The 26,410-nt window shown below is 42.0% G+C and overlaps 1 protein-coding gene across 2 annotated transcripts in view; it reads right to left on the reverse strand.

Moving 5' to 3' along the window:
* Window positions 1-26,410, reverse strand: part of RCL1 (RNA terminal phosphate cyclase like 1) — a 68,736-nt gene that overhangs the window by 19,559 nt on the left and 22,767 nt on the right. Inside the window, exons 2-6 of one of the 2 annotated variants that reach the window (XM_032138304.2) lie at window positions 17,849-17,920; window positions 14,407-14,582; window positions 8,282-8,356; window positions 7,256-7,380; window positions 182-307 (exon numbers count right to left, since the gene is read on the reverse strand). In XM_032138304.2, coding sequence (XP_031994195.1) covers window positions 182-307; window positions 7,256-7,380; window positions 8,282-8,356; window positions 14,407-14,582; window positions 17,849-17,920 — 574 coding nt within the window. The remainder of the gene's footprint in view (window positions 1-181; window positions 308-7,255; window positions 7,381-8,281; window positions 8,357-14,406; window positions 14,583-17,848; window positions 17,921-26,410) is intronic. The other variant, XM_058431829.1, reaches the window with a different exon arrangement.

Here is a 26,410-nt window from a genome sequence, read left to right on the forward strand (position 1 = left end):
TTCCATGTGACAGACACTCAAGAAATGCCTCTTGGTGACAACGGCAAGAAGTCAGAAGGAAATTAATTCTGAAATTGTTCTTCCTCTGGCTGCACAACCTCAGAGCTGGCAGTTTTAACTTCAACTAGAACAGGCATGTGAAAAAGTGGCAGAAACAGACTTCAAAAACACAGATACTTACTTCCCAGAGTTGACTCCTTTCATGTGATCTGTGTAAATATAGATATCAGGTATGAACTTGTTGAGGATGCTCCTTGCAGAATCCACAATCCGGTTTGCCATCTGAGGTGACACACGTACAGAGTACCTGCAGCTTGGAGTTAAGGATGTCATTCTGCTTGAACTTCAGGACAGAGAAAAATCAGTTATAAAGCTGGCAAGTATTTGTGGAACTGTAGTAACAAACTGGGACTTCCAAATCTATTGTTTTCCAACTGAATTTACTGAATTAGTAGCATAATTAATTTTTTTCATTATTACAAAAGGTCATGACGAAAACATCCAAACAATAGAGACAGTGGAAAGTATAAAGCTGGAGGTCCTCAACCCCACCCCCTGACTTCCTACCCACACGCTTCCCCTAGAAATGGTTCGAGTCAATTTTGGAAGGCGTAAAGACACCTGCCTCTCTGCGGGTCATGATCCAGGCTCCCTTTGAAGTACAACACCTAAGAACACTTTCTATTCTCTGTCCATTCCCACTGCTGTAGCCAATGAATCTCTCTCTTAAGAACCTAAACCCAGAATAGACAACACACAGGACCTGGGCGATCCCAATCCGCCTCCTGCTATGCTGATGGGAGAAGCGGAAAAAGTTCAGTGAAAGAACATGGTTGCTGCTATTTATAAATATAGAAAAAGGTTTTTCTAATTTACAGGGCCTATTTTCTACTATTTAAGAATTAATTACTCCACTTGTGAATAACACAGCCTCCTCACACCTACTGCCTTATGGTTAAAATATTGATAATTAGCACTCTTACAACAGGGCACCCCAGAAAAGAAAGGAGGAAGATATTAGTAACTCAAGTGAAAAGATTGGTGCTTGAGGAAATGGAAATTATTGCCTAAAACTAGACTTTATAACAGAAGCTGGCATTCCCCAACCACACATGTCAAAGAAAAAGTATGTATTGAGCACTTCAATGTGCAATGTATGGTCAAGAGATGGCTATATATTTGGAACTAAAAAATTGGAGAAATAACATGTGACCTTCCCACTACCCTGATACAAACCCCACGTGACAAGTCCAACAGGTAAAACAAAGTATGTGATCTGCCCATTCCAGCCCAGTGTTCGAGAACTGCTGTGAATAACATATTTAATTTTCATTTGAACTGCAGAAACAAAGTGCTCAGAGATGATACATGACCTCATCTGGTATCTAGCTCCCTTTTTTGACCCATCTTGAACTTCATACTAAAAGACCAATCTTCCTCATGCTGGTGACAGTCTCTTGGTGGCTCCTGATCCTCCCATATCTTGTTGTTAGAGCCCCCAGCCTGCTCAGTGTGTCCATCTTCAGCTCTGGACCATCAATTCCTTCCACCCATCCAAATTACCCAAATTCCTCAACCTGAGCTGCTTTGCCCCATTCTCCCATCCCTGAGGTCCCAATCTCTCTCCTGAAACCCTCCAGCCGGCACCCAAGTGTGGGCTCCACTTGAACTTACCACACATCTCTCTTCACATACACACATTTTGTTCTTGCTGTTCAGCGAGACCACACACTCTATAAGGGCAAGGGCTTTACCTCCGTAATCCCTCCCAACTCTCCAGTACACTACTTTTGTACTCAGAAATGTTCAATAAATATTTAACTTGACTCAAAGGACAAACCTGACATGAGGAAAGAGCAAAGAGGGATTTTTCAATACACACACAGCCCAGTTACATCACCATCTCTTCAGTCCAGAATGTACTTTTGACCACAGACAGCTTAGACAAACAGTCCTGGGTCTCATACCCTTTGGACCAAGTGGGTGCTATCCTTCTGAGGTCTGAGGCTGCCCACTCTCCCCAGGAAAGAACAAGAGATGTCACCATCCTAACACATAATCCCACAGAGCTCACGGCTCCCAAAGTTCTTTCACATATATTATCACCTTACTTTATGCTCACAGTAACCCTGTGTTGAGAGCCATGGTTCCGAGTTCTAGGACTTACATTAAAGACAACTAAGACAAAAAACTAAGACACTTGCTCAAAATTAAACAGATCTGACTCCCAAAAAGCATCTTCCTCCTCTCACCCATCCCAGTACGGAAACACGAAGGGTAACGAACAGTATGAATTCAGGGTCAACAGAACCCTATATTAGAACTCAGGCAGTGAAATGAAGAAGGCAAAGGAACTTTAAAGCCAGATACATCGAGTTGCTTAGAACCATCTGGCTTGGCATGGATGTCCTACTAAGGAATGGCTAAGTGCCCCCAAGTTCTAGAATCAGATTATCTCTGTTCAAGTCCCAGCTCCAGCAAGCTGCTTCACTCCAGGTTAATTGTGCTAACTTCTCTGTGCTGTCATTTCCTAATCAGTAAAAGAAGGATGATCATAACACTCTCCTCACAGAGTTTGGAGGTGCAAATGAAATAAAATGCATGTAAAGCTCTTAATGCCTAGTGTGTAGCAGGAGCCCAACAAATGTCAGCTATTGCTTTTCTTTCTTACTCATCCAAGATTCAAATCCCAGGCAGAGGTTCTTATTCTTTCAGGAATCAGAGAACTCTCTGAGAATCTGATGAAAAGCTATCGACTCTCTCCTGAGAAACATATATACTCACAATTTTGCAGAAAATTTTTCAGGTTTATGAACCTCCCAAAGCCCATTTATGAAAACCATATTAAGAACCAATACCAATGTACAAGTCCATAGCTACAGTCCATATGGAACTCCCACTCTTCCCCTTCCCCAATGTTCCACGTCAGAGAAAGCTAACAGGGGTGTGTGTGTGTGTGTTACAGTAGGTGGAGATAGAGAGAGATAGCTTGATTCTCAAAGTACCTTTCCTACAGTCAAGGAAAAGAAACTAGATTATCCCACAAATTCCAACTTACCCCCCTTTACTGCCAGCTTTTTCACTTAATTCTCATGTACCAAATCATGAGCTCCTAGGACAGCACTGCAAAACTAAAACAGAATGCTCCTTTCTCTTACACCCCACATAAGGCAGGGGTGAGAAACAGTGGGTGGCATTAAATAAAAGGTAACTACTGTCTAGTCACAGCTGCTGGCAGGAACCAACACTAGCTCCCTCTGGGCCCTGGCTGGTAGGTCATCTTGTAGAATGCAAGAGGGAAAAGATGCACTTTGGAAGTAATTCAGTTAAAACCACAAATGCACACAAGAGAGTGAGCCTCGTTCTCCCAGTCTGAGCCCTCCTACGGGAAATACAACCTCCAAGCTTAGTCCAGTAGTCAATCAGCCTTGCAAGGAAAAAAACCACAAAACCAACTCAAGCTTTTTCCAAAGGCAGCTCTTTTTTCCCAGGCTCCAAAACTGGAGAAGAGGGTGATCTCCATTCAAACCAACATTCCTTTGAGGTGTTTGTGAAATGGGCAGTTCTGCAGAACAGTGGCTGAAATGTTTGGTTTACAGACAGGGATCTGAGAAAGGGCACTGTGTCAACTCTCCCGGGGAGCCGGGAGGAAGCCTCAACCAGTCAGAGATATATTGGGGATGATTTCCATGTCCTATCCCCTGCCTCCAGGGAGGGAGGAACTTGGGACCTCACAAGTCTCCTCCTGGCTCAGGTTCTACACAGGGAAGGTTCCAAGAACATTAGAGGGAGAAGCCAGGGAGAAACATAGTTACACCCAAGGTGCCCGGCACCGCAGCTCTTCTAACTTTTATGTTCTCCCCTGGAAAACCCTTCCCCATTTCCCAGCATCATCATCAAAGGACATGACCATCTGCACACCCAGAGAGAACAAGGGGGACCCCACTGTGATGAAACCCATGTGGTTATGACAAGACTGTGTCAAAACAGAGCACACTGCCAGAAATCACATTTCCACACTATAGAGACTGGATTCCAAACAAAGTTCACTGCCGCCAATGCAGCATTAAGGAAACACATCTCAAATAAGGAGGAAAAAAAACAACCACCCCCCAGACAAACCCAAAATAGTACTGAAAGTGTATTCCTGTAGACTTATTGGAATGTACTGGAAAGTGTATTCCTATACACTTATTACACTTCTTTTCACCATTGCCAAAAATGTTGCGGTTAAAGCCATTAACCGCAGTGTATTTGGCAACGGTGAAATGCAAAAAACAACTCAATGTCCATCAACAGGGTTTGATTTTGGGTTCTATATGTGGTGGAATACAATGCATCTGTTAATAAGAATGAATTCAAGTAGAAAAGGCACATTTGGTTTCAAAAACAGACACCTAGTTACATTGCATTTCCACTTCTTTGTAACCTCATTAACCTTATTCCAGCTCCTCGGATTTGGATATTAGAGTTGAACATAACCTTAGAAAGTCGCCTGGGCAATTTAACTATGCATCAACCTGGGGGCTCCTAGGAAAGGAACCATTTCTCCTTTTGCCCATTCTCTCCTGGTACACACAAGGCTTGGCACTTACACGGGCTGGGGGACAGCCATGCAGAGAACAGCCCATAATCTAGGAAGGCTTTGTTATTATGTATTCCTGTGGTTTTGATGATCCTTAAAAAGAACTTCAGGCAGCAACCTGAGTTTGAGCTTCTATCTTAACCAGCACTCTCTCTACCCATGGCTCTGCAGCCCACCATACTCGCTGCCCTTCACCACTTACTGTTCAAGCTATTCGAGGCCTCTGAAAAGACAGTCCACGCTACACCTCTCTTCCTCCAAGTAATACCATTCCCCAAACCTCCTGAGAAATACAAAACCCGACCTTAAGCATCCACCCCAGGCCTGAGAAGCAGGCTTTCTGGTCTACCCCTCCTTGTCACACTCCCGCCAGGAAAGTCATCCCACAGCCTATCTTGCTCTATGGCCGCCAACACCTGTTCCCACCCAGATCCTGTCAGCACCTAGAATTTTACCACTTTTAATATCTGAAATCCCAAAACAAAACTCCCTAAGCACAATCTCTTGTCCTACACAGTACATGTATCTATTTCCACTAGACCTGATCTTTAAACCTGTTAAAGTTTCTCATCCCTTGACCTGCTTTCTCCAGGCTGGTGAGCCCCTGTGGCAATCCTCAGGGACGAATGTACTTCCCGATGCTCCAGCGCCCACCCTCCAACCGTCCTCCTGTGGGACCCGCCCACCTTGCCAACCTGCATCCATCCTTGGATGAAACTGGTCCTCCCACGTTCTCTACTCCTCCCTCTAGGCTGCCAACTGCCACTGGACATAGCCACATGGCCATGCAGCTGGCACTGTGTTAACATTTCCCCTTCAGCAAGGATCTTACTGCTGTTCCACAGCCTTTTTCTTACCTTCAGTTATGATGCTCCACTGGGAAGGCACATCTTTACCATCTTCGTCACACTCTCTTATCCTACCCTGCCCATCCTCTTACCCTCAATCCCATCCTATCTCGGTAACAACTGAAAACTCATCCCAACCCCCTTCCACTCACCTCCACACAGCTCTACCTGGAGCCACCCTTACTGTATGCCTGTGGCCTTGAATCCATCCCCTCTCAAGTAAGAATAAAAAGAAGAGTAGTAACCATTTACCCAATGCTACTTACACACCAGTGCCTCCTACTGTGCAACAACGATCTCATTTTACCTTCATGACAGTCTCGCACAGCACTTATAACAGGACCAAAGACATACGGGCAACCGAGGCTTAGGGCCAAATGCTTCCATTGGTAAGTGGCACAGCCAGTGTCGGCACCCACGTCTTTCTGACTCCAGCACCTCAGCTTCTAATCAGCTCATTACTTTGCTTCATCTACGTTAACAACCTACAAAAACACTCAAATCCTTACCAATCTTTTTGTAAAAGGGACAGAGTCTCCCCCACTCTCGCTTCATCAAGTTACTGCCTCATCCTTCCTTCTCCTGCTCTTTCCTGTCAAGATTCTGTAAAGAGTGGTCCCCACAAGCTGCTGTTTCCCTCCCCTTCACTCCACAACCCAGAATTAGTCCCTTGGGATCGGGATCCAGCACTCTTCCCCAGGACATGAGTGATAGCCTGCTGCTGAGTCCCTCAGCTTTTCCCCCACCCCAGTGCTAACTCCTCAGGGCCTTTTAAGGTGCTGACCTGAGCTTCCAGGAAGCTATGTTTTGTTTATTCTCTTCCCCACTTTCACTTCCCTCCTTACTTAACTCTTGCTTTCAAGTTTTGGTGGCCTCACAGGATTCCACCCTCCTTTCTTTGCATTCTGCATAGTATCTGATTCCAGCCACCTTCAGCTCTTCACTGGCTCCTGCCTGTCTTCATGCCCCATTCTACCATCAAACGCCATAGACCAACCTGAAATCCGGTCACACTTCTTTACTTGCCACTCCTGCTCAGGCCCACTTTTCTGCCTGAAGCCCTCTCCTTTCTTGCTCTACTTTGCAATCCTCTGTTCTTCAACGCTCCTTTCTACAGGCAAAAGTAAAAATTAAACGCCTGTACTTTAGAGTCACACAGACTAGGTTCAAATCCTAGCTCTGTCATTATTAGCAGTGTGACGTTATTAAGAAATTCCTTACGCTTTTGAAGCCTCAGTTTCTGCAACTGCAAAAAAGGATGTAAGTGAACTCAAGAGTCAATCTGAGGCTTAAAAGCATGTAAAGTGACTACTGAAGTAGGCACAGAGTACTTAATAGTAGATATCGTTCATTATGATTACTCCAGCCTCCCTAGGTCCTCCAGACAAAATTGACCACTGTCTACTCCAGGCCCCCACCCCACTGCATAAAACATTTTGCATGTTATATAAGAACTGTGTGTTTTCATATTTGGTTCCTTCACCGAATGATGACCTCTTCTGAGGGAGGAACTGCAGTATACCCATGGCCCCCAAACTAAACCCCTTGAGAGAGGATCACATACATCAGAGCCATTTGTCTAAATGTTAACTGGAAAATTAAAAAAAAAAAAAAAAAAAAAGAATGACTCAATCAATCTAGTCATGGTGAGGCAGATAACAGAACATCCCAACTCAGCCAGCAATTACGATTTCACTGTTAAGACTTTTCAAAGTTGTAGAGTAAAATGTAAATAACCTCGGGAAGAAGTAAAGCTGTTAGTCACTCTTATCTTAGTGAGGCAAGAAAAAAAATAAGAAATCCAAATACATAGAAAGGATACGCCATTCCTCTAATACGTTTGATTTTTCCTGGATCTGTGAGTTGAATGGGCTTCAAGACCTTCCTCACAGGACATGACAAAACCACTTCACCTCCTCCTCCAGGAGGCATTCCCCGTCGCACAATCTACAGAGAGAGTGAGAAAGATGAGGCGAGGATGCAGCAAAGCAATGGATTACCCTGATACCCCGCCCAGGAAAGTTTACACCAGCAGATGCTTCCTTACAAGGCATAGCTCTTCCATACTCAATCTGTCACTCCCTTCAAGACCAACAGCACCTTATGTTGGCTCCTACAGAGTACATGCTCAGCATGTGTTAAAGTCCAACTCGATTACCCAAGTGGCTCTGCCACTCATCTCTTTAACCCTGAATAGGTCACTTCTTTATCCTTAAAATATGGAGCAGACCTAGTCCATCATCTAAGCCCATTTCTTAATAATCAGAAACCCCTTTTTCTCCTCCCATGCAAATAACTGATCTATCAAAACATTATTAAATAAAAATGAAGTCATTTCCCCTGTTTAAAACATGAATGTAAAAGGCAGAGATGCTAAATGGTTTACCACATTGGATTGATATAATTCAACAAAACACAGATGCTTAAACTACTTCTACTAGATTTGGAAATACCGAAAATTCTCAGGGACATCCAGGTTGGGAGCCCCTGAACATAAATTATATCCAGATCATTTAGATCAGACAGCCAATATGGCCCAAATCTATTCCCCACTGCTTGCTAGCTGACGGACATGGGCAGAGCTGTTGTGAGGAGAAAAGGAGTATTTGTAAACTGCTTAGAACGGCCCCCACCGCAAAATAAGTGCAACATCACTGTCAGCTAGGACTGTTATTACTAGACTTTCAGTTCAAAGTATGTAGTGTTTACTTCATGAGCCCTGTGAGTCTTCTGATAACTGGTGACTTCAAATGTGATACACATACAGTGAGTCACACAGCTCTTCCAATGAGTCAGTGGGAAAATGTTTTCCACAGGAACATATGGTCAACAGTTCAAACATTCTTACCTTCAGTTCAAATGATTCACCATCAATCCCAAATTGTTTCAACAAAGGGAGTGCTGTTGCCTTAAGAACATCAACCTATGAAATTATTTCAGAAAAGTTTAGTTAAACCTTCGGCAGAATACAAGAATCAAAAAAAAAACAAGTAAGCCTTAGCAACCAGGTAGATGATGCAGTGCAGTAAACAGAAAGGATGCTGGCATATAACTGAGCGAGTGGGCTGGCTCTGCCTAAGGAACACTGTGATTTCACAGGCCACTGGGCTTCTCTGAGCCTCATTTTCCTCATTCATGACATGGAGACCTACACCTACCTTACAGTCATCGTGAGCATCAGAGGCATCATGCAAAAAGCATGGAGAGACTGGACTGCTGTAGAAAACAAATGGAGAACCCTACTTTTTTATTTTTTTTTGAGATGGAGTCTCGCTCTGTCACCAGGCGGGAGTGCAGTGGCACGATCTCGGCTCACTGAAACCTCTGCCTCCTGGGTTCAAGCGATTCTCCTGCCTCAGACTCCCGAGTGGCTGGGACTACAGGCGCGTGCCACCACACCCAGCTAATTTTTGTATTTTTAGTAGAGACAGGATTTCACCATGTTGGCCAGGATGGTCTCAATCTCTTGACCTTGTGATCTGCCCACCTCAACCTACCAAAGTGCTGGGATTACAGGTGTGAGCCACCACACCCAGCCTGGAGAACCCTACTCATTCTTATAGGTATAAACGCTATAAAAGAAAATCATCTTTTTCATTAACATTTGTCCAGTAGGGTTATTTAATGTTTAGAGCCGGTAGCATTCCAAGTCAAAGCAAACCAAATGAATTATTCAACAGCTCACCTAAGAATGCCAATGATGAGCACCACACAGGCAGCTAAAGGGAAGGTGATGATTTTACATGGGAGTTGGGGAGTGGGGGTGATGACAGCCTCAAACTACAGGAAGCAGCACAAACTCAAAACTACAATTACAACATCCACAGTTAATGGTAAGACTTTGCCACGTGTTACTGTTATCTCCTCCCGCATCCAGAGCTCCCAGGAAGTCTGGGGTCTTTCTGATTCATTGTGGATTCCTGATAAGAGTATAAAGATGACATTCAAATCACGTACTGTTATCTAACGAGTCGGCAAATGTTGCCTCAACTGCTACATGGGAAAGAAAATTACTCCATTACTTGTTCCCTTCTTGGACCTGTCAGCTGGCAGGGAGGGCAGGCCCCACACAGAAGGCACAGGAAAAGCCCTAGTCCCGGTCCCAGCTCTGCTTCTAATTAGCTATGTTGCCTCAGACAAGAAAATCACAACTATCTGAATTTCCTTATCTCTAAGGCAAGGGGCTCAAACCCAGTTATCTCCAAGTTGCAACCAACTCTAACAGGCTAAGAAGCCCCAACTAAATATTGTGATATCAGAAAATCACCAGACTTAGGAATGACCTGTGAGGCCTAAGAACATGCTTAGAATGGATCAGGTGGGGCAGGGGAAACTAGGAAAACCATTAAAGATTAGCTAATTTTAAATATTAAAGCTACAGCCTGAGCAACATAGTGAGACCTCATCTCTACTAAAAAAAATAGCTGGGCATGGTGCACACCTGTGGTCCCAGCTACTTGAGAGGCTGAGGTGGGAGGATCACTTGAGCCCAGGACTTCAAGGCTTCAGTGAGCCATGATCATGCCACCACACTCCAGCCTGGGAGACAGAGTGAGACCCTGTCTCTAAAAATAAAAAAAATAAAGCACACTCAAAAACTTAATATATGCATTTGGTATTGTCAGATAAAGAAGAATACAGTCGAGGCTTAATGGCAGCTGGGGAGAAGGCCAAGCCAGATTCTGAAAAAGTAGGGGATGCAATGCTGCGGTTACTCTGGGCAGCCACCGGCTCTCCTGAGGAAAAAAAGGTGAAAAAACACAGCATTCCTTCTGGCTCATCCTTCCTATACCTTGAGTCACAAAGGGTGAAGCCAAATTTACTTAGTTCAGCAAGAAGGCCAAGGGTAATTCCAGGTGTAGTCCTGTCCCCTTATCACTCTCCATCTGACATGCAGGACAGGCAACTTGGTGCGGTGGGACAATGGCAGGAAAAGCAGATGAGGGCTTGGGACCTACTCTGCCTCTCACTGGCTGTGAGACCCTAGACACTACCCTGTCTCCTGGGCCTCAGTTTCTTCCTTTGTAAAACGAGAGGCTGGGCTGAACACTCTACAGTCTCCTGCAGCTTTGCACATTCTAGTTTTAGCAGAGTGATGGTGGCCTGTAAGTTCTGCTTAAGGGCAACTGATCGGTCCACTCTGCGGTCAGAGAGAAAAGGCAAAGATCAAACCTAAGTGGCAGCTCAGGGCAAAGGCATTACCGTTACAGTGCAGTCAGTCAATCAAGAGTGAAAAATGTAATCAATCTATGCTAAAAAAAAAAAAAAGAAAGAAAAAAAAAGGAGAGGAAGAAACCTGCTCTCCAGTTACCTTGTCTGAAACACCCACCTCACTGGGTTGGTAGAATAATTAAACAAATATGGATACACACATACATACATATGTACACCTAGAATAATGCCCAGTACATGGGAGACATTATTGTACTTCTTTTCCTTCTCTAAGAGGGAACTGGAAAAGAATGGAATCTTCATCCACCATTGGAGCAGCTTGTTGGCACCAATAAATAATTACCGGGAGCTCTGGTGCCACACCACTAAGAGTCATGAGACCTCCTAAAACTTCTCTTTAAAATTTCTCCCCACTTTCTATTCTCCTGCCTCTAACGGAAAAATGTCTTCTTCCTCTTCATAAGGCTCATTCCATCACCTCTGTTTTCAATCCTTATCCCTTCTGGACTTCGGCAAGGACCCTCAGCATTTTTAATTATTTTCTTTTCCATTACAGCTTCTCCTCAGCCTACAGGCAAGCTCAAATTTCCCCTAGTCTAAAAAAAATTCCCAACCTCAGCTCTTAAAAACTTCTGAAAGAATCTCCTAACTTTCCAATAGCTCTAGTTCCTACTCGTTCCTCAGTCAGTTCCTGTCCTTATACTCCAATGACATTGTTCTCTCAAAGGTCAATAAAAATGTCTCACTGCTCAATCTGACTCAACCCTGGCAGAGAGTAATTCTGTGGATTATCCCTGACTTCTTAGAACTTGATTCCTGCTTGGCTTCTCCAAATACTTCTATCTCCACAGTCACTCTGTCTCTAGCTCCTCTTCTCCCACTCACACCTTAAACACTCATTTCTCCTTCCATTCTCAGTCCCTGGACCATGGGCAGAAACTCTAATGCCCAGAGGGCAGAGAGGAAGCTTAAATGAATGATAAGGTCAGCTGTGACCTGTGTCCAGCTGAAAGCTCACACCTTACCCAAAAAAGGCAGCTGCTACCCACCTCCAACTGATGGCTGTCATGGAGGAAGCAATATTCAGTATTGTCACACTGCCCTATTATAATGTAAAATCTGGAGTTTCAAACATGAACAACCAATTCAGATGCATACACACACCACCACCAACAACCACCACCACCACCACCACTGCCACACTGTACATGTCAAAAGAAACGCATGTGAAAGATGAATTCAGCCAAACCCACCAGTATTCAACCTCAGCCTAATCAATCTCATACTCCTAGAGGCTTAAGTACCAGCAGGTAAGATCCTGATGACCTGTCTCTGAGGCTCCAGACAATAATTTCTAACTGCCAACTGGAAATCCTTATATGGTTAGGCTGCCAACATCCCAGGGAACAGGACCAAAATAAAAAGCATCAGCCATTATCCTACAGCAATTTTCCTCTTCCCTTTGTCAAATGGGAATGATCTTTACGATCATGATCCTTTATGGCAACCAGGGCAGAAATCATGAAGTCATTTATGGCCCCTTCCTCTCACTCTGCCTCCAATTAGTTGTCCTATCCCCTTCCTTTCTCCTTCCATCTCCATAATGCCCAAGCTAGTCTATTACCTCTCCATTCATCTTTCACTCAACCTCCAGAATTATCTTCCTAAAATCCAGACTGACTCTGATTTTCCCTCCTCAAGAAACCCTCTCTAATACTAAGGACTTTGCTTCTACCTCTATCAGAGCCCTAGGGTATGCATCCTTGTAATCTCCCTAAATGAGTTCCCAGCTGTCCACCCCATGAGACTAGGAGTTTGTTAAGGACAGAGTCATTCATTTCATCCTTGTACGCAGAGAGTAGATGCAGACATGAACTAATGAGGAAACCACACAGAAAAGAAGAAGCTAGAAATGAAGGAGCCATGGAATGAGCTGAAGAAGTCACCCTTTATTCAGGATTAAGTATATTTATTTTACCCTGGCCTGAAGCCAGATACCAACCAAGGTCATTTTAGTCATGCAGCTGGCAAAAGCAGATACTCCTACAGCATATGCAAACAGATTTCTGGGTACCATTTCTGAGAAATTCATCAACTGATCTTTCGTCACCGTTAGCATATAAAATTTTTTAAATATTGCCAGTGAGAAAAGCTTTTAAGATAACTAGCAAGTATAGACAAAAAAGCACAAAACTGATACACACACTGCTGTACACTTCAGGGCCTTTTTCCACTATTTGAGGCACCTTCCCCTCTTCTAACCTAAATGTATTTATACCTCTTCTCATTCTTTTATCCAAAGAACTCATTTCCTATAGTCTTCAAGAAAATGCAAAAAAAAAAAAAAAATCACTTAATTAAATATTCTAAACAGTTTATGCAACATTCCTTTACAGCTTAAGAATTTCAGATCTTGTACTATACTCAGTATCCCAGGGAAAAGAGTTCATGCAGCTGAATCTCCTAGAATTGAAGAATAAGTTTTTATTGCCTAAGAACATATTAACAATGTTTATACCCTAGTAGGTATCTTGATGAATACCAGTAGTCTCTACTTTGCGGCTCACAGCATCACCTCATTGGTCCTCCCTGAGTAGAAAAGCTACATAACTCACATTCTGCCTCAGAAGCTACCCATTCATTGGTCTTGGCCTGTAATGGTAAAGACAAGCATACCACCTCAGTCAGGACTTTGCAGCATAGTGCAGTGGCGCGATCTTGGCTCACTGCAAGCTCTGCCTCCCGAGTTCACGCCATTCTCCTGCCTCAGCCTCCCAAGTAGCTGGGACTACAGGCACCCGCCACCATGCCCGGCTAATTTTTTGTATTTTTAGTAGAGATGGGGTTTCACTGTGTTAGCCACGCTGGTCTCAATCTCCTGACCTTGTGATCCGCCCGCCTCGGCCTCCCAAAGTGCTGGGATTACAGGCGTGAGCCACTGCGCCCGGCCGGCCATCAGCTTTAAGATATCTTCTCTGACAGCAGAGCATCCAAAAGCAGGGAATCCACCCCTCCCTACCTTGTAGGGACAGGACTTCTCTAGACTTCTCTAATCTCTCTGTCTCTCTCTGACACTGACACACACACACACACACACACACTTCAACCTAGAATGGCACTAAGACAGTTGTGATCGCAATAAAAAGTTTTGCTTGATATTAAACCATTCTCCCCATATCTGCAGAAAAATTAGCATGTTTAATAAAAAGCTTGCTCTGGCATGACCTTTGGTGAAAAAAAATAAAATAAAAATAAAAAGCTTGCTGACACCCACAAACTACCAAAGCTCACACATTCCTTTCCTGACTTTATGCCCTTTTTCTAAATCTGCAAACTCTTCTCAGAAGATAGAAGCCCTTGAGTGTATGATTGAAGCCTGGGTAAGTCAAGATTATGCTGTAGCAATGCCAAGGAGCTATGATCTCCTGCCCAAAATTTTGGTCAGCTGCCCTCCAGCCTCAGCTACCACAGGACCTTACAAAAACTCCACTCTCACATACTACAGCCAATAGAACTATAGTTCATGTCAACTATGGTGAGACTGTGAGCATCTGTTTTGAAGGTTCTTAGATAACAACAAAAGGCACCTTGGTAACTATTAACAATAGTCCTGAATTTGATGATCCCAAGTTTTGGTTCATCTGCCTCCTGGAGTGATTAACCTCTAAATCTCAAGGTAAATAACAAAAGAAATATACATTTGAAATAAAACTGTGCTTTATAAGGAACTTTTTTCTCACAAGTTGGGTTGTGACAACAGACAAAACAAAAACCACACCACGGTTTGTTCTCAATACTCACTGAAGGGTCAACCTGATCATTGGTCACTCCTCGTAGAACTATTTTTAACGGGTGCTTCATAAATGGAGCCAAGCAAAGAAGACTCTCCAGGTAATACCCAATGCCACGAAAGACGCTACAGTCATGTTCCACAGATCCACCATACAGGAGGCCAGGCTGATAATATAAGGTTGTTCCTTAAACAGGAAGAAAAAAAGCCACATTCAGCAAGAAAAAAACTAAAATGTCACAAAGGTAATGAAGGCAGTGAGTTCCAAGGGGAAAGTCTGACAAGGGCATCCAAGAGTGCTCGAAATGCCATCGCTAAGAGCCCACACTTCACTCCAAAAGCTGACTCACTACTGTCAAGCCCCTGTAACAATAATAAACTGTGAATGTAATTTAATAATCAGTAATAAATTAAACGCCTCCCTAAGCCATCTGAGTTGCCAGAGTCACGGCAGGGCACAGAAGAGAGATCCTAATAAGCACCCTAGTCTCCCAACAGCGCATTCTCAGACTAGGCTGACCACAGAGGGGAATTACAAATGATGTGCTTAAATCATCACACCAGCAACCAGCATTCTCTAGGGCCCCTGAAATGAGATTTCTCATATACCTCATTCACCAAACATGATGCCAACAAAAGGCAAGTACTTTATGGCATTCAATGCCATTAATAGTAGGTCTTTTAATTTAATATTGATACATGGAAATGCCTAATATTATTTTATGGCTTTAGTGGAAACTACTATCTTTATTCACTTCTCACATAATCTTATCATTCAAAAAGCTTTGTTTTGTTTTGAGACAGGGTCTTGCTCTGTCCCCTAAGCTGGAGTACAGTGGCATGATCACAGCTTGCTGCAGCTCGACCTCCAGAGCCCAAGCAATCCTCCCACCTCAGCCTCCAGAGTAGATGGGACCATGCCCAGATAACTTTTTTTTCCTTTTCTTTTTTTTTTTTTTTTTTAGAGAAAGGGTCTCACTATGTTGCCCAGGATAGTCTTGAACTCTCGGGCTCAAGTGATCCTCCCACCTCAACCTCCCAAAGTGCTGAGACCCTAGGCACATGCTACCACACTCAGCTAATCATTTTCTTTTTTTTTTTTTTATGAAAGGGTCTCACTATATTGCCCAGGCTAGTCTGGAACTCCTAGGCTCAGCTTCCCAAACTGCTGGGATTGCAGACATGAACCACCGTGCCTGGCTATTCAAAAAGCTTCTTGCTCCCATCTCAGCTTCCCAAAGTGCTGGGATTACAGGCATGAACCACCATGCCTGGCTATCCAAAAAGCTTCTTACTAGATTTACATATCAAGGTAAAAAACTGTAAATGATATAGGGGGACATAAATGGTTGAACAAGGAATTTCAGCTGCACGAAATCTTTTGCAATGCCCTCTGGCACAATTTACCAAAAATATATTTAACATTAGAGGAAGGAGGCATGTTCAGTCACTCAAATGGGAAAAAGTTCTTGGGACTTTCATAAAATAAATTTAGGTTTTACAATATTAAACACTAGAATCCAAACAATCACAATTGGGACCATATGCTGATCAAAGTAATGAACGCTTCTCAAATGGACTCTGGGTCAGTTATCTGAAATAGTTGTAAGGGCCACAAAACCATCCTTTAGATCAAAAAACCATAAAAAGACTATATATTCACGAAATGCTTCAAATCCATATGTTTATTTATGCAAATTAGCCAAATGAGAAACTGGCCAGATCATCAGAATGAAGGCTTTTACTACACTGATGGGGAAAATTAAAAGGACATGTAGTGGGAGCAGAATCATGTAAATGTCTTACTCCTCAATCTACATTGCAGATATCACTAGAACAGAATAGAATTGGGCCATGCGCTGTGGCTCATGCCTGTAATCCCAACACTTTGGATGGCCAAGGTGGATGGATCACCTGACATCAGGGGTTTGAGACCAGCCTGGCCAAAGTGGTGAAACCCTGTCTCTACTAAAAAAAAAATAAAAAATAAAAATTAGCCAGGCATGGCGGCAGGCACCTGTAATCCCAGCTACTGGAGAGGCTGATGCAGGAGAATCGTTTGAACCTGGGAGGCAGAAGTTGCCATGTGCCAAGATCGCACCACTGCATTCCAGCCTAGATGACAGAACAAGACTCCATCTCACATAGACACAAAAAAGAATAGAATAATCTGTCTTCTGGATCACCAATGAAAGTTACCGAAAAAACCTCCAGCAATTTCAAAGCAAACAAGCTAAAGGAAATTAAGGGACTCATAGCTGGTAAAAGACATATGAGTAACTCATTCCCGAAACCTGTTCTCCATAAGTTATGGCTGAATGCAGCTATAGATCAGAATATCTCATGTGGTACAGGACCACATATGAACCCAAGCTTGCCTTAAGAGAGCCAAGATGGGGAAAAGGTCACAGACGTATTTGTGGAATGTGTGTGGAAAGGTAGAGAGTTAATGGAGTCAGCCAAAGGATGTTTGCCACAGTTTTCTATACAATGTAGACACAAGTTTCTAATAGAAAAAATAAAAGCTAGAAACAACCTAAATGTTTATCAATGGGGAGCAGTTAAATACATTATCATGCATCCACACATTGGAATACTATACTACAACCCACAGAAATATTGAGGAAGACCTGCATGTGCCGGCAGGGAAAGTTCTCTGAGATATTTGTACTAGAAAAAAAAAAAAAAAATGCTGGCTGAAGAACAACACGAAGAACATGATGTTGTTGATGGTCTGAATTATGTAAATGTCCTGTAAGCAAATGCTGTGACAGTGGCCACCCCTGGAGAGGGGAATGGAAGAGGAAAGAGGTGAAGGGATGTTCACATCTTTTGCATATACTTGTGTAAACTTATTTTAACAAACAAAATTTTAAAATAAATAGAATTCAGCCCACAAACTACCTCACAGAGTTGGTTGAAATAACTTAATGTGATAATATAAGTAAATGAACTTTGGAAAGTTTCATGTAAACATTAGGTAGAAAATATTTATTGTTAAAAAAAGAGGAGAGACTTGCTTATGGATCTGAAATTTTCAGTCTTCTAATTTCCTTAAATCAAATGTATGCCCTTCAAATTGGGAGACTTCGTGGATGTCTCTGGAAAATCATATCACAGAGAAGTAACTGGGTCTTTCCATCTGAACACGGTATTTTTTAAAATGATCTAGAATGATATGCTTTTATTATGATCTACACTCACAGCTTCCTCATATAACTCCAAAGTTATATGGTGAGTTCCTGATATAAGTCCCCCCAAAATTCTAATTTAATGGTGATTTATATAATACAAAGTGATCAGTAAAGTTTTAAACATAATATTTATACCATTAAAAAGAGTGATTTGGATAAGCAGAGACTGACTAGAAAAAAAAAAGAAAAGAAAAAAAGAGTGAGAAACAGGAATACTTTAGTGCATGGAGGTGTTTTTAGGAATCTAAAAAGAGCTTACCTGTTTGGTTTATTTCAATTCGAGAACCATTCGTTATTTTGTCCAATAGCCGTACGAAGCTGGCTTCAAAATCTGTGAAGAAAAAAAAAATCTTTGAAGAAAAGAGAAGACAGACTGGCCTCATGTCAGGTCAACATTTCCAGAGCACAAGCCTGATTCAGGTACCGTAGTAGAGGGCAGGTTACTTCCTGCATCACACTTGGGCTTTCCTAAAGGACTGGGTATGTTCAGGGGTTGAGGAACCTGAGGCAGTTGAAAAGCACTGACTGGTACATACAGGTTTAGTAGAACTTAGAAACAATTCAGCTTTCACATTGTACAAAAAAAAAAAACATAGCAGCTCCACCAGCAATCTAATGGGATATTACTTTCGGCAGCATAAAACCCTTAAGACCTAGTCTTCTGAATTCAGGAGGGCATCCCAAATAACGGAGAAACAGTAGAAAGTCGGGAACAATTTTAAAGTCAGATTCTTCCCTGCTCCAGAATGCCTGGAAGCAAATTGAGGACCATCCTTCAGTCTCAGAGACAGTAAGAGATCACTATGTCCACCTTTCAGCAAAGTATCCCTCCCTTTTCCCCTCCTCTACCATCCTACTGATTTAAACTATCTAACCAGTTCAGTTTTTTATTTTATTAAAAGGGTGTTTAAATGTACAGTATTACTGCCATCTTTTTTTAATGCATGAAAATACTGGAAGAAAAAAGGCGAAGTGTTAATAAATGTTTTTATCTTAATGACTGGATTTTATATAAATTTAATTTTATATTAAAAGTTTATTTATTTATTTTTAAGAGACAGTGTTTGTCGCCCAAACTGGAGTATAGTGGCGTGATCACGTCTCACTGTAACCTGGAACTCCTGGCCTCAAAGGATCCTCCTGCCTCAGCCTCCCAAGTAGCTGGGACCACAGACGTGCACCACTACACCCAGCTAATTTCTTACTTTATTTTTGTAGAGATAGGGTCTCGTTATATTTACAGGCTGGTCTTGAACTCCTGGCCTCAAACAATCCTCCCACCTCAGCCTCCCAAAGTGCCGGGATGACCGTCGTGAGCCACCAAGCCTGGGCAAAAGCTGGTCATTCTTTAAAAGAGAAAGAGAAGGGAACAGGAAAAAAGAAAGGGAAAGGAAGAGAATAGATTTTAAATCTAAGATTATGAGAGGAGAAGTGAAGACTCCTCCAGCCTTCCTTCCCCTGAGCTAATCTTACACACAAACACACCCCTTAGTTTTAACTTCCTGCCCATGAACAAGGACAGAAAGACTAACTCTTCTGCCATTGAAGGCACTGTGACTGCCTGACACTTTTAGACAATTCTCACTCCTGTAATAAACCCGCAGAGTTTATGGACACACAGTCCAGTAGTCACCTAAACTGATCCCAAAGGGTGAGTGGATCAACTAAGCAATTCCCATCTACCTAGTCTGTTACTTAACACTGTCCCATAACTCTTATCATAATGGATTCTGCAATTTGTACAAAGGGCATTGGGCTAGAAATCAGAGAAACTCCATTAAATCCCGAAACAAATAACAATGGTTAATAAAGCTGCTGTGTGTTGCATGTTTACTTTACACTAGATATTCTTTCATTTAATACTCATATCCCTGAGGCACAGAGTGTCATTCCCATTTACTATGGTTTGAATGTTCTCTCCAAAATTCATGTTGAAACTGAACTGTCATTGTGACTATGTTAAGAGATGGGACCATTAAAAGATGATTAAGCCACAAGGGCTCTGGCCTCATGAATAGATGAATGCCATTATCACAGGAGTGGATTTATTATTATATCGCAAGAGTGGGCCGTTATAAAAATGAGTCCAGCCAGGGGTGCAGTGGTGTGTATCTACAGTCCCAGCCACTCAGGAGGCTGAGGTGGGAGGATCACTTGTGACCACGAGTTGAAAGCCAGTCTGGACAACATAGCAAGATGCCTATCTCTGGGGAAAAAAAAAAAAAAGAGTCCAGCTCTCTCAGTCACTCTCGCTCTCCCTCTCTTGCTCTTCCACTTTCTGCCATGGGAAGCTGTGGCAAGAAGGCCTTTGCCAGATACTAGCACCTTGATACTGGATTTCCTGGCTTCCAAAACTGTGATAAATTTATTTTCTTTTATAAATTACCCAGTCTGTGCCTGTGACATTGTTATAGCAACATGAAATGGATTAAGATGCCATTTTACACAAGGCTAGGATCCAAGAATGCCAACTAGACTGCCCTAGTCAAATGACACTGAGACCCAAGAATGCCAGACTGCCCTGATCATATGACCAGAAAGTGGCAAAACCAGGATCTGAGCCCAAGTCTGTCCTTCTCCAAAGTCCATGCTCTCTCTCTCTCTTTTAAGAAATAGGATCTCACTATGTTGCCCAGGTTGGTTTCAAGTGATCCTCCTGCTTCAGCCTCACAAACGCTGGGATTACAGGCATAAGCTACTACACACAACCTAAAGGTTCCACACACTTAGCCACACCACAACACTAGTTTGCCTCTGTTCAGTTTAATTCCTTGGAGCTAACGTCTTCCTCTAGAAAATCATGGTAACTTCAACTATAGGTACTGATCTCTTGAAGGATCTTATAGTTAATTTAATGGATCTCTAATCAACATTTAAAAAAATAAAATTAGAACAGAATAAACTACATTGGAATAACTGTATATACTAAGGATGCTGTTCATGAAACTTTAGTCTGTTTTACACATATGTGTATGTGTAATAGGTCGTGATATAAGTAGCATCACAGGAGTTTGAAAGTATCTGAACGATGGAATTGAATTAGAAATTATTTCTACGATCTTTTTAACATTCTTTACAAATCAGGCACAATCTCTACCACAATGCCACTTTCTACTTGGGTTTATAGAAAATTTAACGTGCTCTGCAGAAAAAAGGAAAACCCTTGATTTGTTCAAACTTTCTAAGTTTCTAAATGGGATACAGGAACAAGCATCTACAAATAAAGCCTAAGATTAAACCCCATAGATTTTACAAATTAGAAAAGAAAAAAAGAAGAAATCATGACTTTACTCTCTAGATTTTGTTTTTTGCAATCCGCAGGGACTCTTACACACAAACAAAACCAGAAACGCCCAGCAGAACAAAAGTAGAAAGAGAATGGGCATAAAGAGAACTCCAGGCAGGACCATCCCTGATCACAGCAAACAGGTGCTTCAGAAGTAGCACTTCAAAGAAGCAGACTCAAAGCTAGTTCCAGAGCCCTGGCAACAGCGAAGATATGACTCCATCACCTGGTACAAGAAAAGATCTCAAGTCTACCTAATAATGGTAAGATCAAAGTCCCCAAACTTTACTAGGCCAACCTGTGTAGAATTCCTTGCCCATTCACCTCCCACACACGCTGCTGACTCTTCTTCAAGACTGCTCCTGGGGCTACAAGATTTCAGGTATCTAAAAACGTTCAGGGAAAAGCTCCAAAAACAAGCACAATTTTACTACACTGTTTATGAATACAAAATTAGGTTATAAAACTATAAAGGGAATTAAAGTCACTGCTATAATGGTGAGGATAGTGGCTACCAGTAAAGGCATGGCAAGGAGCTGTAAATAGCTAAAAGATGTACAGATGCTAGCAAAGTTATATTTCTTTTTGTGGATGGGGGTCACACAGATGTTCATTTTACGATCTCTTATGCACTACTTTTATATCATGCATTTTTTTATTTGTACAAATTTAGTGGGCACAAGTGCAGTTGTATTACATGGATATATTGAGTAGTGGTAAAGTTGATAAAGTCTGTTTTGTTTTGTTTTTTGAGACGGAGTCTTGCTCTGTTGCCCAGGCTGGAGTGCAGTGGCACGATCTTGGCTCACTGCAACCTCCGCCTACCGGGTTCAAGCGATTCTCCTGCCTCAGCCTCCCCAGTAGCTGGGACTACAGGCGCGTACCACCACGCCCAGCTAATTTTTGTATTTTCAGTAGAGACGGGGTTTCACCATGTTGGCCAGGATGGTCTCGATCTCCTGACCTCATGATCACCCCGCCTCGACCTCCCAAAGTGCTGGGATTATAGGCGTGAGCAAATTCTGTTTCTAATGTACCATCACCAGATAGTGTACATTGATAGTGACCATTTCTGTGGATAAAGAACAAGTGTACATATATGTACATATATTTGCTTATTTATGAAAAAGAAAAAGCCTGGGGAAAAAAACAACAAACTAGTAACACTGTTTGCTTCAAAGATTCTCTAAACCAGCTGTCTCCAACCTTTTGGCACCAGGGACCAGTTTCGTAGATCAGGTCATTGATGGCACTGGATTCTCACAGGACCATGAACCCTATTGTGAACTGCACATGCGAGGGATCGAGGCTGCTGGCTCCTTGTGAGACTCTATGCCTGATGATCTGAGGTGGAACAGTTTCATCCTTCAACCATTCTGCCAACCCTGCCCTGTCTGGGGTTGAGGACCCCTGCTCTATAAACCCTTTTATTCCCTTTGAATTTTGTGCCATGTGCATACTTCTTAAAATACACAAAATTTAAATTATAAAAAAACAAAGGTACTGCAGCATGATTTAAATAGCCAACAAAACTGTTTTCATTAAATGGCCAACAAAACTGTTTTCATTAAATGGCCTATGACAGATCTTTATAATACTATGTACCCCTAAGAAATGCTTTTAAAAGAATTATTTATGTGAGGAAAAGTTTCAAAGTTATATATATAATGTGATTTCAATTTGTTTTTCTTTTGTTTTTTTTGTTTTTTTTTTTTGAGACAGTCTTGCTGCATTGTCCAGGCTAGAATGCACTGGCAAGACCTCAGCTCACTGCAACCTCCGCCCCCAGGGTTCAAGCAATTTTCCTGCCTCACCCTCCCAAGTAGCTAGGACTACAGGCACATGTCACTACGCCCAGCTAATTTCTGTATTTTTAGTTGGCTAATTCTGTATTTTAGTTTCACCATGTTGGACAGGACGGTCTTGATCTCCTGACCTCGTGATCCGCCCGCCTCGGCCTCCCAAAGTGCTGGGATTACAGGCATGAGCCACCACGCCCGGCCCGATTTCAATTTCTTTAGCGAATAACTAGAAGACAAGACAGTGAGCTGTTAACATGCAAAATCAGGAGTCATTCCTTTCCTCATTAAATCCAAAGAGGTAGACATTACAAACACATACTCAATTCTCGGAATAAATTAAGATATCCACTCACTTGGAAATATGTACGTTATTTCTATATGTGCGTCATTATATACAATGTGATAAATAAAAAATATTTTAATGTAAAGAACCAAATATCTTTCCTAAATTATACTGAGGTCAAGAAAAAAAAATGCACAACATAATAAAATGTCTTGTATAGAAATAAAAATTTCATCAAAATATATGAGACTCTACCAAAGAAAAATTTATCACTTTAAAAATCTTAGAAACTGGGCCAGACGAGGTGGCTCATGCCTGTAATCCCAGCACTATGGGAGGCCGAGGCAGGTGGATCACCTGAGGTCAGGAGTTCAAGACCAGCCTGGCCAACATGGTGACACTCTGTCTCTACTAAAAACACAAAAATTAGCTGGGCATGGTGGTAGGGGACTGTAATCTCAGCTACTTGGGAGGCTGAGTCAGGAGAACAGCTTGAACCTAGGAGGCCGAGGTTGCAGTGAGACGAGATTGCGCCACTACACTCCAGCCCGGGCAACAAAAGCCAAATTCTGCCTCAAAAAAAAAAAAAAAAAAAAAAATCTTAAAAAGCAAGAGAAAAAGGAACTGACAGTTTAGAAATGAAACAAAATTACAAGCCAAACAGTAAGGAAAAATGATAATCTCAAAAGAAGAGAAAAACAAAATAAAAAATAAAGCTGGGTGTGGTGGCTCACACCTATAATCCCAGCACTTTGGAAGGCTGAGGCGGGCAAATCACTTGAGCCCAGGTGTTCGAGACCAGCATGGGCAACATGACAAAACCCTGTCCCTACAAAAAATACAAAAATTAGCCAGGCATGGTGGCGCACACCTGTAGCCCCAGTCCCAGTCACTCACGGGGCAGGGCTGGGGGAGAGCTGAGGCAGGAGGATCCCTTGATCCCAAGAGGTTGAGGCTGAAGTGAGCCATGATGGAGCCACTACACTGCAGCCTGGATGACAGAGCAAGACCCTGTCTCAAAAAAAAAAGGTTAAAAAAAAATCAAGCCAATTAACTGAGAACATACAACACAAATCAACCACTTTATTTATTTGTAAAAGGAAATAAGATGGGACTCAATAAAATCAAAAATAAAAAAATATATAATTAATTACAAAGATTAAGAGCTTTATGGTAAACGATTCTCCATTAGTTACCAATATATTTGGAATTAAGATAGGAAGCTATGTAAAAAATGACAAGCCAAAACAAATAAAAGGACACAAAAGGACCTAAACAGAAGACAACGAGAATTTTTTTCAAATAATAAACAGAAAAGGGCGCTGATGAAGTCACTGGAAGTTTTTTTCCTTAACATTTAAAGAAAAAGAATAATTATTGGCCAGGAACAGTGGCTCACACCTCTAATCCCAGCACTTTGAGAGGCCGAAGCAGGTGGATTACGAGGTTAGGAGATCAAGACCATCCTGGCTAACACGGTGAAACCCCGTCTCTACCAAAAATACAAAAAAATTGGCCGGGCATGGTGGCAAGCGCCTGTAGTCCCAGCTACTCGGGAGGCTGAGGCAGAAGAATGGTGTGAACCTGGGAGGCAGAGCTTGCAGTGAGCTGAGATCACGCCACTGCACTCCAGCCTGGGCGACAGAGCGAGACTCCGTCTCAAAAAAAAAATAATAATTATTATTATTATGTTACCCAAAGTACAAAAAAGAATGGGTAAAGATGGCTACTGTAGTATAGTTAAAAACATCATTAAAAAACATCTGAATTACAAGCTAATCTCATTTAATGAGAACAGATGAAAAATCTTAAATAACATCTCAGAAAGTATGTTATTCTTAAATTACACATTTTTAAAATTACTACTGTGATTAAGAAAGGTGCATCCCAAAAAGGGCTGCAGATAAAGCACAAGGAAAACTACAAAATTAATAAAATATAATATTACATAAACAGGGGTAAAAATTCAACTGGCTGAAGTATTCCAGAAAAAGCACCTGATAAAATTTGGTATCTATTTCTCAGTCAAATTCTATTTTAAAAAGAATGGCAAATCAGTTTGCTAAATGTAACACAGAGTTTATATTTTAAAACAGAAGACTTTAAAGTTCACAGAGAACGTCTTCATGGTAAAAGGATAGGCAAGATTTATAAATTGGATATTAAAACCATGAACTACTGTTTATCAAAAGACTACACTGAAAGTGTCAAACGACAAGTCACAGAGTGGAATAAGATATGTGCAATCCTTTAACACATCCAGAATATACCAATGAATCAACAAATAAGAAAAAGACAGAAAAATGAGCAAAATATCTGAATGGAGACTTCATAAAGGAGGATATCCAACTGACCAATACATCAAAGAAAAGGTGCTCAGATTAAGATGGCCAGCTAGAAATCCTTCACAAAGACAGCCAAAACAACAATTAAACAACTAGACTTTAACACAAATAACTGAGGAAGGGTGCCAGAGTGCATCAGAAGAGTTTATAAAAGAAACTCGAGATAACCACAGAAAGAGCAGAAGGAAATGCCAAGCTTCTAACACCCCAATCCCCAATCAGGATCAGCTGGGAACCAAAAGAACTTCTCCCTGCTGCAAGGAAGTAAAGAAGAGGATCCTAGCGATCCCTATCAATACCTTGGACTCTTACAGACCTCACCACTGAGGAACCCTGCAGTCCTCATGGGCCTAAGCTGCCTGGAGTATACATACATAGCTGTGCTCCCCACAGAGAAGGAGTCAACACCGTGCCCAGCTCCCTGTGGCCTGCGCTACACCATCTTGGAATTAGAACTATGGCTGGAGTGTGTCTTGCTCCAGGAACAAGCAGCAAAAACTCCCCTTTTCCCCTGAGGATACACCCTAGACCAGTGGCCCAACATCCTCAAGTGGAGCTTTAAGCAGCTACTGTACCTTTCAGCATGGTGCCAAATGAAGATGGAGCCACTCCACCTACCCCTACCCCACCCCACTGGGCCAGATCTGATGCTTCCTGGGTAAATTTTAAAATTTGCAATATGTTAAAAAAAATCAACAAAGGGATACAAATCATTTTTTAAAAATACACAGAAATACTGCAGCTTAAGACTTCAATGAATGAAATAAATATAACTAAAATAGCAGACATGATCAAGCATAAGACACAAATCTCTGAACTTGAAGATAAGTCATTTGAAATTACCTACTCAAAGAAATAAGAAATGAGAATGAAAATGAAATGAGAATACCTACAAGACTCACAGGAAATCATTAAGCAAACAAATGTTCGTGTTATGAAAGTTCCAGGAGAAAAAACAAAGCACAGAAAGCCTGCCAAATGAAATAGCTGAAAAGGTCCCAAGTCTAATAAGAGGTATGAACATACAGATCCAGGAAGCTCAAAGGTTCCGAAATAGATTCAACCCAAAAGGGTCTTCCCAAGGCATATTATAGCTAAACTGTCA

The sequence above is a fragment of the Hylobates moloch genome, unplaced genomic scaffold (genome assembly GCF_009828535.3).
Source record: "Hylobates moloch isolate HMO894 unplaced genomic scaffold, HMol_V3 SCAFFOLD_19, whole genome shotgun sequence".
Taxonomy (NCBI): domain Eukaryota; kingdom Metazoa; phylum Chordata; class Mammalia; order Primates; family Hylobatidae; genus Hylobates; species Hylobates moloch.